The 15,485-nt window shown below is 42.1% G+C and overlaps 2 protein-coding genes across 2 annotated transcripts in view; both read right to left on the bottom strand.

The window, feature by feature from the left end:
• LOC129861909 (AT-rich interactive domain-containing protein 3B-like) overlaps positions 1-8,147 on the bottom strand; it is a 50,640-nt gene extending 42,493 nt beyond the window's left edge. The window contains exons 1-2 of the mRNA XM_055933093.1: positions 7,911-8,147; positions 5,754-6,401 (exon numbers count right to left, since the gene is read on the bottom strand). Of these exons, the coding sequence (XP_055789068.1) occupies positions 5,754-6,401; positions 7,911-7,934 (672 nt within the window). The 5' untranslated portion in view covers positions 7,935-8,147. The remainder of the gene's footprint in view (positions 1-5,753; positions 6,402-7,910) is intronic.
• Positions 8,148-9,012: 865 nt separating this feature from the next.
• On the bottom strand, positions 9,013-15,395 carry LOC129861908 (cytochrome c oxidase subunit 5A, mitochondrial-like). Its single transcript, XM_055933092.1, has 5 exons — positions 15,138-15,395; positions 10,854-10,973; positions 10,282-10,403; positions 9,398-9,515; positions 9,013-9,150 (listed from the first exon to the last, which is right to left on the bottom strand). Exons 1-4 carry the CDS (start codon positions 15,208-15,210, stop codon positions 9,402-9,404), a joined length of 429 nt encoding a protein of 142 aa, XP_055789067.1. The 5' UTR covers positions 15,211-15,395; the 3' UTR covers positions 9,013-9,150; positions 9,398-9,401.
• Between the last annotated feature and the right edge of the window lie 90 nt (positions 15,396-15,485).

Here is a 15,485-nt window from a genome sequence, read left to right as displayed (position 1 = left end):
ACGACATCTGACCCTGGGACCAAAGAGGAATACAATTCTATAGGGTGCAGTAAAGATGAAAGGGATTGAAAACAATGGAGGTAGACCTATTCTTGAATACACCCATTTAACTCAAACTATTTTTCAACAGCCTTTTATCATTGAGAGACAGGTTTGAATAAGAGGGGGAGAATGAGTTAGGGAAGTATATATATATATATATCTTTAAGATTTGTGAGAAAAAGGAAAAAAAAAAATTCAGTTATCTTATATTAATTCTGACTACGTTGAGGAAGTGAATACTGGCTACGGTGTCTCAAGATGGACAAATAGTACTATTTCCGCTTTTGTTCTCGTTTTTCAAGCGAAGGTCTTTTAAAGGGAGTAGTATGCGAGCACACACGTCGGGTTCGCCTAGCTGAGTTCGCCTAGGCGCCAGCTGAACTGAAAACATGTGGAAGACTTTACACTACACCCAGCTAAGTCCCACTGCACCCAGCTAAGTCCCACTGTACCCAGCTAAGTCCCACTGCACCCAGCTAAGTCCCACTGCACCCAGCTAAGTCCCACTACACCCAGCTAAGTCCCACTACACCCAGCTAAGTCCCACTACACCCAGCTAAGTCCCACTACACCCAGCTAAGTCCCACTACACCCAGCTAAGTCCCACAACATCCAGCTAAGTCCCACAACATCCAGCTAAGTCCCACTACATCCAGCTAAGTCCCACTGCACCCAGCTAAGTCCCACAGCACCCAGCTAAGTCCCACTACATCCAGCTAAGTCCCATTACATCCAGCTAAGTCCCACAGCACCCAGCTAAGTCCCACAGCACCCAGCTAAGTCCCACAGCACCCAGCTAAGTCCCACAGCACCCAGCTAAGTCCCATAACATCCAGCTAAGTCCCATTACACCCAGCTAAGTCCCACTGCACCCAGCTAAGTCCCACTACACCCAGCTAAGTCCCACTACACCCAGCTAAGTCCCACTACACCCAGCTAAGTCCCACTACACCCAGCTAAGTCCCACTACACCCAGCTAAGTCCCACTACACCCAGCTAACTGAAACTCTTAAAGTGTTTCTCAGTCTATGTCCAACCTTTAATTCGTTCTTTAAGGTTTGCAACTGAAATACTTGGATTGTTATAAAACATTTAATGTGTGTGTGTGTGTGTGTGTGTGTGTGGGGGGGGGGGGGTCATTCAGTCAAATACTATCCTCTCGCTTTATGACCATGTACATCTCATTCTGAACCAGCTGCTCTCCAGTAGTTCTCATCCATTTAACAAGTGTGTTTTGGACAGTGGCCAAGCCAGTGGCTAACCCTTCTGTGTGCAGAGCAGCCTCCCACTTGGCACCATGTTCCCTATTCAGTAGGGCTGTGATCATGTTTCCCATGGTAAAAAAAAAAAAACGCCAAGCAGACAAAACTCCTTTAAAAAATATATATTATTCAGCAAATTCAAGTTAATGGTTTAAATGCAGTTTCTGCTTGTATAACTTTGTTCTGTGGGGTTAACATGGAGTCAAGTGAATACTGTTTTTTTGTGTTTTAAAAATTTGGCTTAGAAAAAAAAAAATAATAATTAAATGCAGTATGGCAAATATTGTGTGCTATAGCTTGGAAGATAAATGTGTGACTGGATGACAACATAAGGATTGGTTTCCAACATTATTGCTGTTCTCCTGATGAAGTTAAATCCGCTTAGTGTTAAAAATAAATAATAATTGCCCCAACACTCACACGAGTATCGCGCCACTGGTATCGTCCCAGCCCGTCTAAATAATGCACAACTTTTCAAAAGTGTGTGCACACAAAATACTTTCCACCTAGCGTGCGCCAGTTTTTCCCAACGTAAAAGGTTGGTATTTATCCATTTTTTTTTTTTTTTTTTACTTTCGGTGTGTGCATATCTCCAAGCTAGCTCAGACCATGCGCACGCTCGAGAAGTAAATAGACCTGTAGCCTAATAAAAAAAATAATTACAGTATTGGGTAGGCTACAGTTTTTCTGCATAATAGGAGCATGACATCATAGACCCTATAGGAAATATAAACATCCGATACTGAAGAACACAATAAAACAAGAATACGTCTTCAGAAGGGCTGAAGCATCTACTTTCGCTACCCTGTTGGTCCCACGTTTCACGAGCTGAAATAAAAAGATCACAGAAATGTTCCTATAGACACAACAACAACAAAAAAGCTTATTTCTCTAAAATGTTTTTTTTTTGTGCACAAATTTTTTCACTTCCCTGTTAGTGAGCATTTCTCTTTTGCCAAGATAATCCATCCACCGGACAGGTTTGGCATTACAAGCTGATTAAACAGCATGATCAATATAGAGGTGCACCTTGTGCTGGGGACAATAAAAACTCACTCTAAAATGTGCAGTTTTGTTACAACACAATGCCACAGATGTCTCAAGTTGAGGGTGCAATTGGCATGTTGACTGCAGGAATGTTCACCAGAGCTGTTGCCAGATAGAGAAATTAACATTTTAATTACCATAAACCAGCCTCACGACCACAGACCACGTGTAACCACGCCAGGCCAGGACCTCCACATCCGGCCTCTTCACCTGCGGGATTGTCTGAGACCAGCCACATGGACAGCTGATGAAACTATGGGTTTGGACAACCAAATAATTTCTGCACGAACTGTCAGAAACCGTCTCAGGGAAGCTCATCTGTGTGCTCGTCGTCCTCACCAGGGTCTTGATCTGACTGCAGTTTGGCGTCGTAACCGACTTCCGTGGGTAAATGTTCACCTTCAATGGCCACTAGCAGGCTGGAGAAGTGTGCTCTTCACGGATGAATCCCGGTTTCTACTGTACCGGGCAGATGGCAGTCAGCATGAATGGAGTCGTGTGGGCTAGCGGTTTGCTGATGTCTACGTTGTGAACAGAGTGCCCCATGGTGGTGGTGGGGTTATGGTTTGGGCAGGCATAAACTACGGACAACAAACACAACAGCATTTTATCGATGGCAATTTGAATGAGATGACGAGATCCCGAGGCCCATTGTCGTGCCATTCATCCGGCGCCATCACCTCGTGTTTCAGCATGATAATGCACGGTCCCATGTCGCAAGGATCTGGACACAATTTGTTCAGTGTAGTTTGAAAGTCACTGCAAAAGGATAAAACAGGTTCTGCTCAGACCTATACAGAAATGTGATCAAACTTGTTATTCCACTTTATTTTAGAAAACGGACATTCCAACATTTCCAAATCATTCATCAAACGTGGGTGTTTTTTGTTTACATTAAAAAAAAAGGTGAATGGAGGGCGTTTTCCCATGCGGGGGTTTGTAACGCTCGTTCACGGGCGTACTCAAATTATATTCTGATTTAATCGATTAAATATATTATATTCTGATTTAATCGATGAAAACATGCAAGTACGTTCCGTATTGTGATCACAATAAATTTGTTGCGCACACAAAATCCTAGAGCTAGCCATGTATGCCAGTTTCTCATTATTGTGAGAAACGTATATGAACGGTTCATAAAATGAGGCTTCAGGGCGCCATCAAAAGTCAAAATCGAATTTTTCTTAAGAGCCAATAAAAACGGGGGCCATCCTCTCCGGCGCCATCGTCATCATCATCATCATAAGTGGCACTCTTTATAAGGAACAGGGTGCCTCTTGGGACGCATCCAAGAAGTCACACCACGGGGAGAAAGCGGGAAAACCCGGGGAGCATCTGTCTGAATAACCTCCCACCCCCCCCATGTGGGCTAGTCGCCATGACAACACGTCTCTGAGCTCTCTGCCCGACTGTCACGCCAAGGATCTGGAGGCAGCGTAGGCTGATGGGACCAGAGGCAGTGCTGTTCTGGCGGAGCTGGCTCATTTGGTAAGAGTATTGGGGTAGTGCTTCAAGCTACGCCACAGTCATATCCAACAAGTATCCCGTACCCCTACTAAAAATGTAGCAATCTCAGAACCAAATCCTGCGTGTGTTGCAGCTACACGACTTATGTTAACAGTATGTCAAGAGACACTTTTTTTTTTTTTTTTTTAATGAGTCTCTATGCACTCTAGTCTACTAGAAGTCATTTTGGATAAAAGCGTTGTTTTGGTAAGTGGATAATTAAGCAATAAGGCCCGAGGGGGTGTGGTATATGACCAATATACCACGATACCACGGCTAAGGGCTATTCTTACGCACAACGCAACGCGGAATGCCTGGACACAGCCCTTAGCCGTGGTATATTGGCCATATACCACAAACCCCCAAGGTGCCTTATTGCTGTTATAAAACGGGTTACCAATGTAATTACAGCAGTAAAAATAAATGTTTTGTCATACCTGTGGTATACGGTCTGATACAACACGGCTGTCAGCCAATAAGCATTCAGGGATCAAACCAACCAGTTTATAATGTATATTATTCTATTATTCTAGTATCACGGGCTGCCAGAGAAGAGGTGGCAGTGTGCCAGCGTATCCGGTCCTTAACTTTCAGCATGACTAGGTAAACAGTGAGAAAGGAGGGATGAAATGAAACACAATGCAACGGAAGAAAAATAAAAAATAAGTTCCCAGCTTTTCGTCCCCTCACTGTGAACTATTATGGGATGTAATCCAAAAGTAGGGAGTCATAAGGAACCAGTAATTAAAAGTGACTGTATAGCATTTGGCAGGAGGCCAACAGTACACAATAGCCTGTGTTTTTCACTAACATAGGAAGAAACTGATTTGATATTAGTTCAAATTAAATTAAATCATGAGAGGAAAAACTGACTGTTGGAGGATGTAAAAAATATGTGGATTCAATGTTAGGTCTGCTGCTGGACTGGACTGTCTGCTGCTGGACTGGACTGTCTGCTGCTGGACTGGACTGTCTGCTGCTGGACTGGACTGTCTGCTGATGGACTGGACTGTCTGCTGATGGACTGGACTGTCTGCTGCTGGACTGGACTGTCTGCTGATGGACTGGACTGTCTGCTGCTGGACTGGACTGTCTGCTGATGGACTGGACTGTCTGCTGATGGACTGGACTGTCTGCTGATGGACTGGACTGTCTGCTGATGGACTGGACTGTCTGCTGCTGGACTGGACTGTCTGCTGCTGGACTGGACTGTCTGCTGCTGGGCTGGACTGTCTGCTGCTGGGCTGGACTGTCTGCTGCTGGGCTGGACTGTCTGCTGCTGGGCTGGACTGTCTGCTGCTGGGCTGGACTGTCTGCTGCTGGGCTGGACTGTCTGCTGCTGGGCTGGACTGTCTGCTGCACAGGAAACCTGAAGCACATTCTACCTGCTGCACATTCTACCTGCTGCACATTCTACCTGCTGCACATTCTACCTGCTGCACATGGGACACCTGAAGCACATTCTACCTGCTGCACATTCTAAGTAAAATACACCACAAGTCTCCTCATACAAGGTTCCCCTTCCCTGAAGAAACCCCTTTCCCTTAAAGTTAAAGAACATACTACAGGCTTTCTGCAATAAAACAACATCTCTAATAACCTCTTATAGATGGGGCAGCAGGTAACCTAGTGGTTAGAGGGTCGGGACGGAAGGTAACCTAGTGGTTAGAGGGTAGGGATGGCAGGTAGCCTAGTGGTTAGAGCGTTGGGCCAGGAACCGAAAGGTTGCTAGATCGAATCCCCCAAGCTGACAAGGTAAAAATCTGTCGTGTTGCCCCTGAACAAGGCAGTTAACCCACGGTTCCTAGGCCGTCATTGTAAAATAAGAATTTGTTCTTAACTGACTTGCCTAAATAAATAAATAATTAAGGGGTTGAGGAGTGAAATACAACTTACTTGCTTAAATGTTCCATCGTCAAACCTCCAATCTCCAAATCCATTGGGTGATGTGAAGGAATGTTGTACTGTGGTAGACTGGTCCTTCTCCCCAGACCTTCGCTTTAGATTCATTGGAGGGGAAGCGTCTCTGTGTTTGGCAGCCGCTGATGGAGAGGTTGAAAACCGACGAAAAGATGATAAGGAACGCTCCTGCTGAAGGGGAGACATCTTTGTCATGTGGCCATGCGCCATTCCAACATCATCAACGTCTTCTTCACCTTCAATCCTTTCTTTTTCATCATCCTCCTCCTCCTCCTCCTCACCTCCCAGTCCCTCTTCTCTGTTATCGTCCCCTCTATCCACACAGCCCTGAGTATTGCTGTTTCTGCCACCAGCCTCAGTCTGCTGCTGACCCATCTGAGGAGTCGTTCCTGTCCTGGTTCCTTCCACCCGTTTGCCCAGGAAGGTAGAGACCAGGGGGTCTCCAGTGACCCGGGCGACGGCTATGTGTTTAGCGAACATCCTCTGGGCCTGACGGAGGTGTATCGCCTGCCGGTCCATCTCCAGCTTGGCTTCCTGTTGTCTCTGGAGCTGCTCCATCACAGCCTCTAGTCTGACACCGGCAGGGTTACCCAGACCACCCCCAGTCTCCTGGGGTAAGTTGGGCTGCAGGGAGAGGAACGAAATGTACAGAGTAAATACATTGTACAAGGATACGATCTTATTTTTTTACCACAGAGAAATGTATAGAGTTAAAATATTGTACAAAAAGATACATGCGTATATATTCCCCCTGAGATTTTATTTGTTCTTATGAGTCATTGATAGCCTAGTAAGCCTTCAATCTCAACTCTGGACCGTGAAGCCAGTTCCACTACATTTTTCCCATTGTTCCCCCTCTAATCAGGGACTGGTTTAGCCCCGGGACACCAGGTGTATGCAATTATCAGGTAGAACAGAAAACCAGCAGGCTCCGGACCTCGTAGGGTAAGAGTTGAATACCCCTGGCTTAGAGAAAAAAAACAACGAACACAAATATATTCAGATTTTGTCCAAAGATAGAATATCTTATTTATACAGTATGTAGTCAGTGCATGGGTGTAACAGGGCTGCGTGGTATTTATAAACTGGATGGTTTGAGCCCTGAATGCTGATTGGCTGACAGTCTTTGTATATCTAAACATATACCACTGGTATGACAAAACATGTACTTTTACTGCTCTCATTATGTTGGTAACCCGTTTAAAATAGCAATAAAGGCACCTAGTGGGTTTGTGATATATGGCCAATATACAGTACCTCAGCTGAGGGCTGTATCCAGGCACTACGCGTTGCCTCTTGATTAAGGACAGCCCTTAGCCGAATTTAACCTACACAATGCTAGCTTAGCTGTGAACATAGTTAACCTGAAAGAAAATGGCGTCAGTGAAAGAGTCAACAACATTCCTATAATTGTCTTTTGTTAAATTTTTTCTGCATGTTAAGTTTACTTTAAAAGCGTCCAAGAGGATGCATTTTTCTTGAAAAGCAGGGTCTTTACCTAGCACGATGTATTTAACCTAAAAACTCGTCAATATGGAAAATATGATTAATTAAACCAAATGCTGTACATAAAATTATTATCGAAATTTCCATTGGTAGTCTAATTTATTTTTTTGGGGGGGGGGTACACTGGCACGTGAAGTGGCTCAAAGGTATTGAGAAGAGATCTCACGCGTGGTCACATTACAGTAAAACAATGCCAACAGATTGGTATACATATGATTACTATACTGTTACAAGGTGGGATAGGAAACGTTATGGAATGTTTATTTTACGAGATACTATCGACTACAATGTATTAATCTAAAACGATTTCTAAATGTGATACCTTTTAGTCTCTTCTGCCCGGTGGCGGATGGTAAAAACAAACGCATGACGTGTACAACAGTCGTTTAAAAATGTTCCAACGTTGTTTTCCCTCAACAAGGTTAAAATACTTCCGAGGTAAACAATTCACCGAATAGGTTACAATGATGTCCCGACATAGTTTATAAAACATGGTTGAAAAGTGTTAAACAACATATCACTTCCACGTCCGTTGTTGCCCAATTGTTTATTACAGTATCTAACTAACATGGGGCACCGTGCCAAATGAAATTCAGCCAGCCGCGAGATAACTCGATCAAAACTCACCATTTGCGCTTTTGAGTTGTCCATCCTTCCCTCCAGTCCTTACCAAAGTTACCGTGGTTTTCCCACTCGTTTCCTCTCCGACGCAATCCAATTTACATGACCATTTAGTTTGCTATAAACTTTCGGTAGAAATGAATATAACGCCTGTATATGTTGTAACCTACGATATGATTGGAAGAGCAGCGAGGCCAGTGTAGTTGGTAAATGACAGGGCCTCACCTCCCCTGACCGCTGCCTGCGCATGGGGGGGGAAACATCATAGGCTTGATAGCTACACCCCCCCATGTAATAAGACAAGGCCCAGCCTACTTAAAAAGTTGTGCCTCTTTCACCGTTTTAATTTGCCAACGTTTTAAGCTTTTGCAACATTCGTGTTGGTCAATTCTTACCACAGCGCTCGTCTGACAGCAAGGTGAAATAGCATGACTATGGATAGTGTTTCTAGAATCAATTATGTCACGGTAGCTTGCTATGTGGAGCTGTTTTTCATAGCAGAGATTTTGTAATTTAGTAACCAACACCATCAGAAATATTGATACATAATGTATTTCGTAAGGTTATCGATTTCCTTGTATAGCATCCTTCCAACTATAAAACATACCATGTTTATGCCATAATGCTTTTAATATTTGTGAGAAAAAAAATCTACATATCCATAAATAAGTATATTCTTTGGCCATGTTGAATGTAGTCCCCCCCATCAATGCGCTTCAGCGCAATGAGCGCGTATACAAATCTGTACAATACAATACTATTCTGCCCCCTGGTGGCAAGAAAATGTACTAGCACCAATGCAATACAAGGTGGGTCTGGTCTACTCAGTTCATTGTCTTTCATTGAACCAGAAAATAAATAAAAACAGCGAGTGGGATGTATCGCTTCTTTTTCCGTCTGACCATACACAATTATTTTCCATTTAAAAATGGACAAAGTTATTGTATCATATCGTATTAATGACACTAACACACACACTTATGGCTGCGTTTAGACAGGCAGCCAAATACAGTTTTTTTTCTCCAACAATTGGTCTTTTGACCAATTACATTCACATCAGATCTGATTGTTAAACATACTAATTAGTGAAAACGCAGCCTGTGACACATTCAAGAAATATATATATTCTTTATTAGGTTCATCAATATTTTACAAACAAAGGCCCAAATTAAATTTTCACACACATATTAATATACAAGGAGACAAAGACTAAAGTACAAGGTTCCCAGAGACATCAACAGCAGTCCTGAGAAAACCAGGGAGTGAGAAACAGACAGAAGATTTTCAGTTAGATAAGAGACCTAGTTTTGTCTCAAAAGACTAACTCTGAATCCCAAGTCGACCCCTTGCCCCAAGTCGACCCCTAGGCCCCTTCTTTAGATCTGAAAGGATTGGATAGGTCTAAAGGCGTTTAATTTTGTAGACCCGAGAAGACCTCTACGTCGGGGTTCATCTGGAATTCGCCGGTCACTGCATGTCCATTCGAAACCTACCCATTTATAATTTGTCCATGCCAAGCTCTTCAGGTGTGGAGATACCAAGCTCATCTACTGTTGGCCGCAGCTCCTGAATTAGGTACGGGTAGATGTCTTTGTGGGGGCCAGATTTGTCCTGGGGAGACAATAAGTAAACACAGACTGTTTTGACCAATGGGTTGACGACTAAAGATGATATAAGAAATAGTTGATGTTGCAAAACGACTGGTAATTTACAGGTAATCTATGGCAAAACGACTGGTAATTTACAGGTAATCTATGGCAAAACTACTGGTAATTTACAGGTAATCTATGGCAAAACTACTGGTAATTTACAGGTAATCTATGGCAAAACTACTGGTAATTTACAGGTAATCTATGGCAATCTATACTTGAATAACTTAAAACAATGTATTCATATGGGGGAAAAAAGCATTAATCATCAATGGCATGATTTTAAATTAACTCTGCAATTCTCCCAACCATTGACTTTCAGGTTCACACCTCTACTCAATACAACACATTGAATTGAACGTCACACGTTTTACAGTGTAATAGAAAAGGCTACTGCAGAAAATAGCCGATATGCTCATAAGCAAAGGGCTACCTGTGATTGGCAGGAGGAATGTAGTACGGAAATTTAAATACATAATCTGTATTTTCATTGTTGCAGTAAGAGGAAATCTAAAAAAAAAAAAAAGATTTTTTAATCTGATTTAGATTGATTAGGCATATTGATCCTACCATTGAAGTATCTCTGAGTAGGCTATCTATCCCTTTTTCTGTGCCATCCAAATTTTGCATAGCCAGAATTATTGTTAGCTAACTAGCCAGGTAACATGACTAAACAACACCGTCTGTTACCAAAAAACGTACGCTTTCATTTGTCTCCCCTCCCTCACCTTGACAGCCTCCAGGATGCGGATGGCACTAGCCAGGTCGTCTAATCTGCGGCAGGCTCGGAGGGCAGCGTCCAGGATCTTTGGCTCAGGTACCAGGTCGTATCCAATCAGCGTGTTCATCCCTGGATAAACGACGGTGAATATAGGGTCAGTTACCACAGGATGGTAGAAGAGGTAGACGCCAATAAAAATAAATAAAAACAGTTGCTTCTCTCAAAGACTATGAGGCTGGGTCTCTTGGGTCTGCGAGACTCCAAAATTATATATTTTTGACTCGAAATCATCCCTCTAAATTTTGCTAATCTAGGGCAGTAACCCTGGGGAAGATTCATAAGAGGGCTGAGCAAAATGGCGATTGGGGTTCAGTAACCAAAACCCGTTGACAACTACTGATCTCTAGTCAACTATAAAATCTGTATGTGAACAGACTACCAAGTCACATTTACATTACATTTAAGTCATTTAGCAGACGCTCTTATCCAGAGCGACTTACAAATTGGTCACCAATGCAGCAGTGCATTACGCTCCTCTTTATAATCCCAGGGCTACCAGGTGATTTCCTCGTCCCTCACCTTTCCTCAGCTCCCATGCATCAATATCCGCCTTGTTAAAATAGTTGACCCAGCGGGCATCAAACTCGTCGTCCGTCTCCTGCTTCCCACCATGTGAGTAACACCTCTGAGCCAGGGGAGCTGAAGAATGAACAGATTAGAAAGAAAAAAAACATCCATTATAAAAAATAAAAAACATGTAAAGTCAGAAATGTGACAAATATTTAAATTCACAGAATAAGAGAATAGATTTATAGCTACTTTGTTTTTCCGCTGAAAAGTGCTTTTCATCACACAGGGTATCACAAAGCCAAAAGGTGCTGTACAGTGCTATGTAGCCTAGTCTGTCATGTATTCTGGAAAAACTCATGACGTCACACCCAGGCAAGGTTATCCACTCTTTGTTGGCTAGATCAAGTCCAAGCTGGATCCTTGCCAGTGTACTGGTAAGACCTACCTAACTACTAAGCTAGATGGCAGTAATACCCACTGTTCACTATGTATTATTCAGTCCAACAGGGCAGTTCAGTTGAAGGACTGAGGGCAGATGTTTCACATTCAGCTAGGCGTTTGCGGATCGAAACCCTTTTCCGATGATGTTGCTACCACTTAGCTTAGCTTAGCTAGCTTGTCAGTCAGTCCAGGCATTTGATATGGCAAGAGTGGCTTAGCTATGCAGTGTACTGCAGCATCAAAATAAACCAGCAGTTTATAAGAAGTAGGCCTAGCTAGTGGCTAGCTAGCCAAGCTAGGGTGTAACGTCTTTCACTAGGAACCAAACAGTATGAAACGGGGAGGGACCTAGCTAGCTACCCGAATTTGTCCAATAGAAACTCTAGTCCGTTGTAAAAAAAAATCTGTTTGCTACAATTTGGACTAATGACTTCACCTCTGGTTTGCTATCTAGTTATGCTGCTAGTAGCTACAGTTCTTAGTTAATAAACACAATCGATCAGCATTGAGTTGAACAACAACTCCTGTCTGTATGTAACATTAAATCTAGCTAACTTTAGCTAGAACATTTCGCTTGCTAAAATAGACATTGGTGACTAGCCATCTGCTAACAAATGCTAACAAGCTAGCTAGTTAGGATTTCGCCATATACTAACCACAGAGTTTTTAAACCGAGAGGCGCAACATAGCAACTCATGCATACCAGACCAGGTTTGGGATTTGAGAAGGCAACAATTGTTCTTTAGATGTAAAATGTTCTCAATCTAAAAAAAACCTAGACAACCTAGATTCGAGCTTAATGTCTTAAGTTGTTGAACATGTCATTACGCCAACGTCGCGAAAGTGACAAAACGTTACAATTTTCATCAAAAACAACTTCATATCAAAAGGGGTGACGTAGATTTTTACGGCCCGCACATGCTCAGTTCGGCACGAGACGATCGTTAGACCCGAAGACACGTGTTTATGCGCTTGCGCTTAGCTAGCCAATGTTGCCATGACGTCACCTACAAGCGTGATCTGGGATTTCTATTGGAGAAGCCGTTTCTACCCATCTTAATACTGTACTGTCTTTTTATTAACGTTTAGCCTCTGCAGACGACTGGATTTTCTGGTGAAAATGGAAAAAGAGCCTGTGACGCGACTTCCGCTTTTGGACGTTAAACAAGGATACACAACCAGAGAGGAGGAGTGGACTTGTGGTGTTTGTTTGTGTTTCTTCAGATCAGAGGGAACAGGCGCTCCATGCGATGCAATTTAGGGGAAAGACCTGTATCTTGCTTTGCCCTTAGGTTCATGGAACCATTGAAGGGAATGATTTCTGGGATAGGTGTTGCAATTTAAAAGTTTAAGATTCCTGATGTTTGTGACGCTCGCTCGTCTGGTGCAACGCAGATCCAGTGTGGTAAAAAAGAGGTGACACAGTCTGTTCTTTAGAGCTTTGATTCAGACTCTTTACCTGACAAAAGTAATGTTTGGATACATGAGTTATGCCGTTAAGAGCTTTTTTGTGCCGAATACATTGAGGTGTTCTAGGTGTCACGTTTATGGGCATGTCACAGCAGTGTGTAGTAGTGGCCGATAAATTAGGGACCTTTTCAAGTTTTCATAACAAAAATCTGTAAAATCTGCATTTTTGGACGCCGATTACATTGCATTCCACGAGGAGACTGCGTGGCAGGCTGACCACCTGTTACACGAGAGCAGCATCAAAAGAAGCCAAGGTGAGTTGCTAGCTAACATTAGACTTATCTTATAAAAAACAATCAATCATAATCACTAGTTAACTACACATGGTTGATGATATTACTAGGTTAACTAGCTTGTCCTGCGTTGCATATCATCAATGCGGGTACCTATTCATTTATCACAGCCTACTTAGCCAAACAGGAGATGATTTAACAAAAGCACAATAGTTGCACGAATGTACGTAATCATAAACATCAATGCCTTTCTTAAATCCAATACACAGAAGTAAATTTTTATAAACCTGCATATTTAGTTCAAATAAATTAATGTTAGCAGGCAATATTAACTAGGGAAATTGTGTCACTTCTCTTGCGTTCATTGCACGCAGAGTCGGGGTATATGCAACAGTTTGGGCCGCCTGGCTCGTTGCGAACCAATTTGCCAGAATTTTACATAATTATGACATAACATTGAAGGTTGTGCAATGTAACATCAATATTTAGACTTAGGGTTGCCACCCGTTCGATAAAATATGGAACAGTTCCGTATTTCACTGAAAGAATAAACGTTTTGTTTTTTTAAATTAATAATTTCTGGATTTGACCATATTAATGACCAAAGGCTCGTATTTCTATGTGTTTATTATATTATAATTTAGTATATGATTTTATATTTGATAGAGCAGTCTAAACGGTGGAAGGCAGCAGCAGGCTCGTAAGCATTCCTTCAAACTTTACTCCGTTTGCCAGCAGCTCTTAGCAATGCTTGAGGCACAGCGCTGTTTATGACTTCAAGCCTATCAACTCCTGAGATTAGACTGGCAATACTAAAGTGCCTATTAGAACATCCAATAGTCAAAGGTATATGAAATACAAATGGTATAGAGAGAAATAGTCGACGCGTCATAATTCCTATACTAACTACAACCTCAAACTTCTTAACTGGGAATATTGAACCACCAGCTTTCATATGTTCTCATGTTCTGAGCAAGGAACTTAAACGTTAGCTTTTTTACATGGAACATATTGCACTTTTACTTTCTTCTCCAACACTGTGTTTTTGCATTATTAGTGTGCAAAGAGTGTGCAAAGCTGTCATCAAGGCAAAGGGTAGCTACTTTGAAGAACCTAAAATATAACAGATTTAGATTTGATTAACACTTTTTTTGGTTACTACATGATTCCATATGTGTTATTTCATAGTTTTGATGTCTTCACTATTATTTTAAAATGTAGAAAACAGTACAAATAAAGAAAAACCATGGAATGAGTAGGTGTGTTCAAACTTTTGACTGGTACTTTGTTTCGGATGTTTTTTTGTTGTTGCATTTATAGCCTTGGGTTATCAATTATACCGCAGGGTTGGAACGTAAAGTCACAGAAAATTGTGGTTGTTGTGGCAGGTAAAGAGAGGTATTTGGGTGTGCAAGACTTGACTTCAGATGAGTTACAGGGTGTGTTGTGGTAGTGTCCCATCTTTTCAGACTGTTGGCTTGATGTAGGATTACATATATTTAAATAGTGGAGTAGGGTGATGGATTTTTAGCGATAGATGGTAGTGTAGTTGTTGACTGATATTTTTCAAGCAAAGTATAAGGGAGTTATACTCCAGTCTAGTAGGTGGCGGTAATGAAATATTTATCGCCAACCACCGTTAAACCACATCGAAGAAGAACTGAGGTATAGGGCGACGCGCCATCTTAAATCCCCCACATTTATTTAATTGGTTTTAAAGTGCGACCCCCTCCCTACACGTCAAGACTAGGTTATCTAGTTTCAGACGTTTAATTAACGCCTACTACGTTACCCAAATATATGCAATGGAATTAGCTAGTGTACTAACGTTAACTAGCTAGCAACAGGCCCAAGCCTCAAGGCACAGTCAGTCATTGCAAGAACACTGAACAAAAATCCAGTTGAATATTTAACCGCGCTGTCAAACATTAGAAAACAAGTAAATATCTTATTCTTAACCACGTCTAGAACTATGTACTCCCCCAAAACTGTTATATTTTGCAATCCATCGGCCACTGATTGGGTGTCAATAGCAATATGCTAACTAGCCAAGAACTCCTACCGAAAACTGATTTCCTTTCGAAACACCACGTGAACCGTGTCCTAAACTACGAAATGTGGACATAAAAGTAATACAACTCAAGAATACCTGTACACCCAAGCCGTGTCCAGGTCAAACTCCGGGCACCGGACACTGAAAGACGGACGGCGGCTCTGAACATGATGATGGGTCAGCCAGCTAAAGGAGACAAGTCTTGGCGCAACAACGTGGTTGTCACTAGTTAAGACAGCCAATAATAAATAAATAAATGGCTATATCGTAAAAAATATTTAAAACAAAAATCTTTTTTTTTTATTTTTATTTAATGTTCGGCATAAGATTAGCAGTGTGGTTAGGTTTCAAATCAGATTTTTAGAAGAGAAATTGTAGAAATGGGCGCGGTTTAGGACTTTGTGGCTGTGGTAACTAGTGACAAATTCAAGGACGTTAGCTAGC

This window comes from Salvelinus fontinalis, chromosome 9, assembly GCF_029448725.1.
Source record: "Salvelinus fontinalis isolate EN_2023a chromosome 9, ASM2944872v1, whole genome shotgun sequence".
Lineage (NCBI taxonomy): Eukaryota > Metazoa > Chordata > Actinopteri > Salmoniformes > Salmonidae > Salvelinus > Salvelinus fontinalis.
This window is presented reverse-complemented; position numbering and strand designations above follow the sequence as displayed.